At 66.8% G+C, this 349-nt stretch overlaps 1 protein-coding gene across 1 annotated transcript in view; it reads left to right on the top strand.

Annotated features, from left to right (window-relative positions):
- Positions 1-216: 216 nt before the first annotated feature.
- The window catches only part of LOC104628677 (cytochrome c oxidase subunit 7C, mitochondrial), a 1,327-nt gene continuing 1,194 nt past the window's right edge, over positions 217-349 (top strand). Inside the window, exon 1 of the mRNA XM_010297342.1 lies at positions 217-291. Coding sequence (XP_010295644.1) covers positions 217-291 — 75 coding nt within the window. The remainder of the gene's footprint in view (positions 292-349) is intronic.

The raw sequence follows: 349 nt of genomic DNA, 5'->3' as shown, positions 1-349 counted from the left end.
CCCGGCGGGAAGCTCTCGCCTCTGAGGCGCAGAGCGCACCCAATCACAAGCCGTGGCTCAGGACCACGTGACGACGCGCGGTACTACAACTCCCATCATGCCCCAAGGCCCTTAACCGTTCCCCTTCCGGTCCCTTCTTCCGCTCCCAGAAGGCGCCGGCGGTGCTGCGGGAAGGTCGCGCCGGGGAGAGGGTCGCTGGGCTACCTTGACGGTACCATGCTGGCTGCTAGTGTCCGCAGGTTTACCACCTCCGCCCTCCGCAGGAGCCACTATGAGGAGGGCCCTGGAAAGGTATTGGGGCGAGGAGACCTCGGCCCGCTGCGGTGTGGCCTGAAGGTCGCAGGAAGGC

The sequence above is a fragment of the Phaethon lepturus genome, unplaced genomic scaffold, assembly GCF_000687285.1.
Source record: "Phaethon lepturus isolate BGI_N335 unplaced genomic scaffold, ASM68728v1 scaffold30211, whole genome shotgun sequence".
Lineage (NCBI taxonomy): Eukaryota > Metazoa > Chordata > Aves > Phaethontiformes > Phaethontidae > Phaethon > Phaethon lepturus.
The sequence above is the reverse complement of the archived record's forward strand: the minus strand, read 5'-3'. Positions and strand labels throughout refer to the sequence as shown.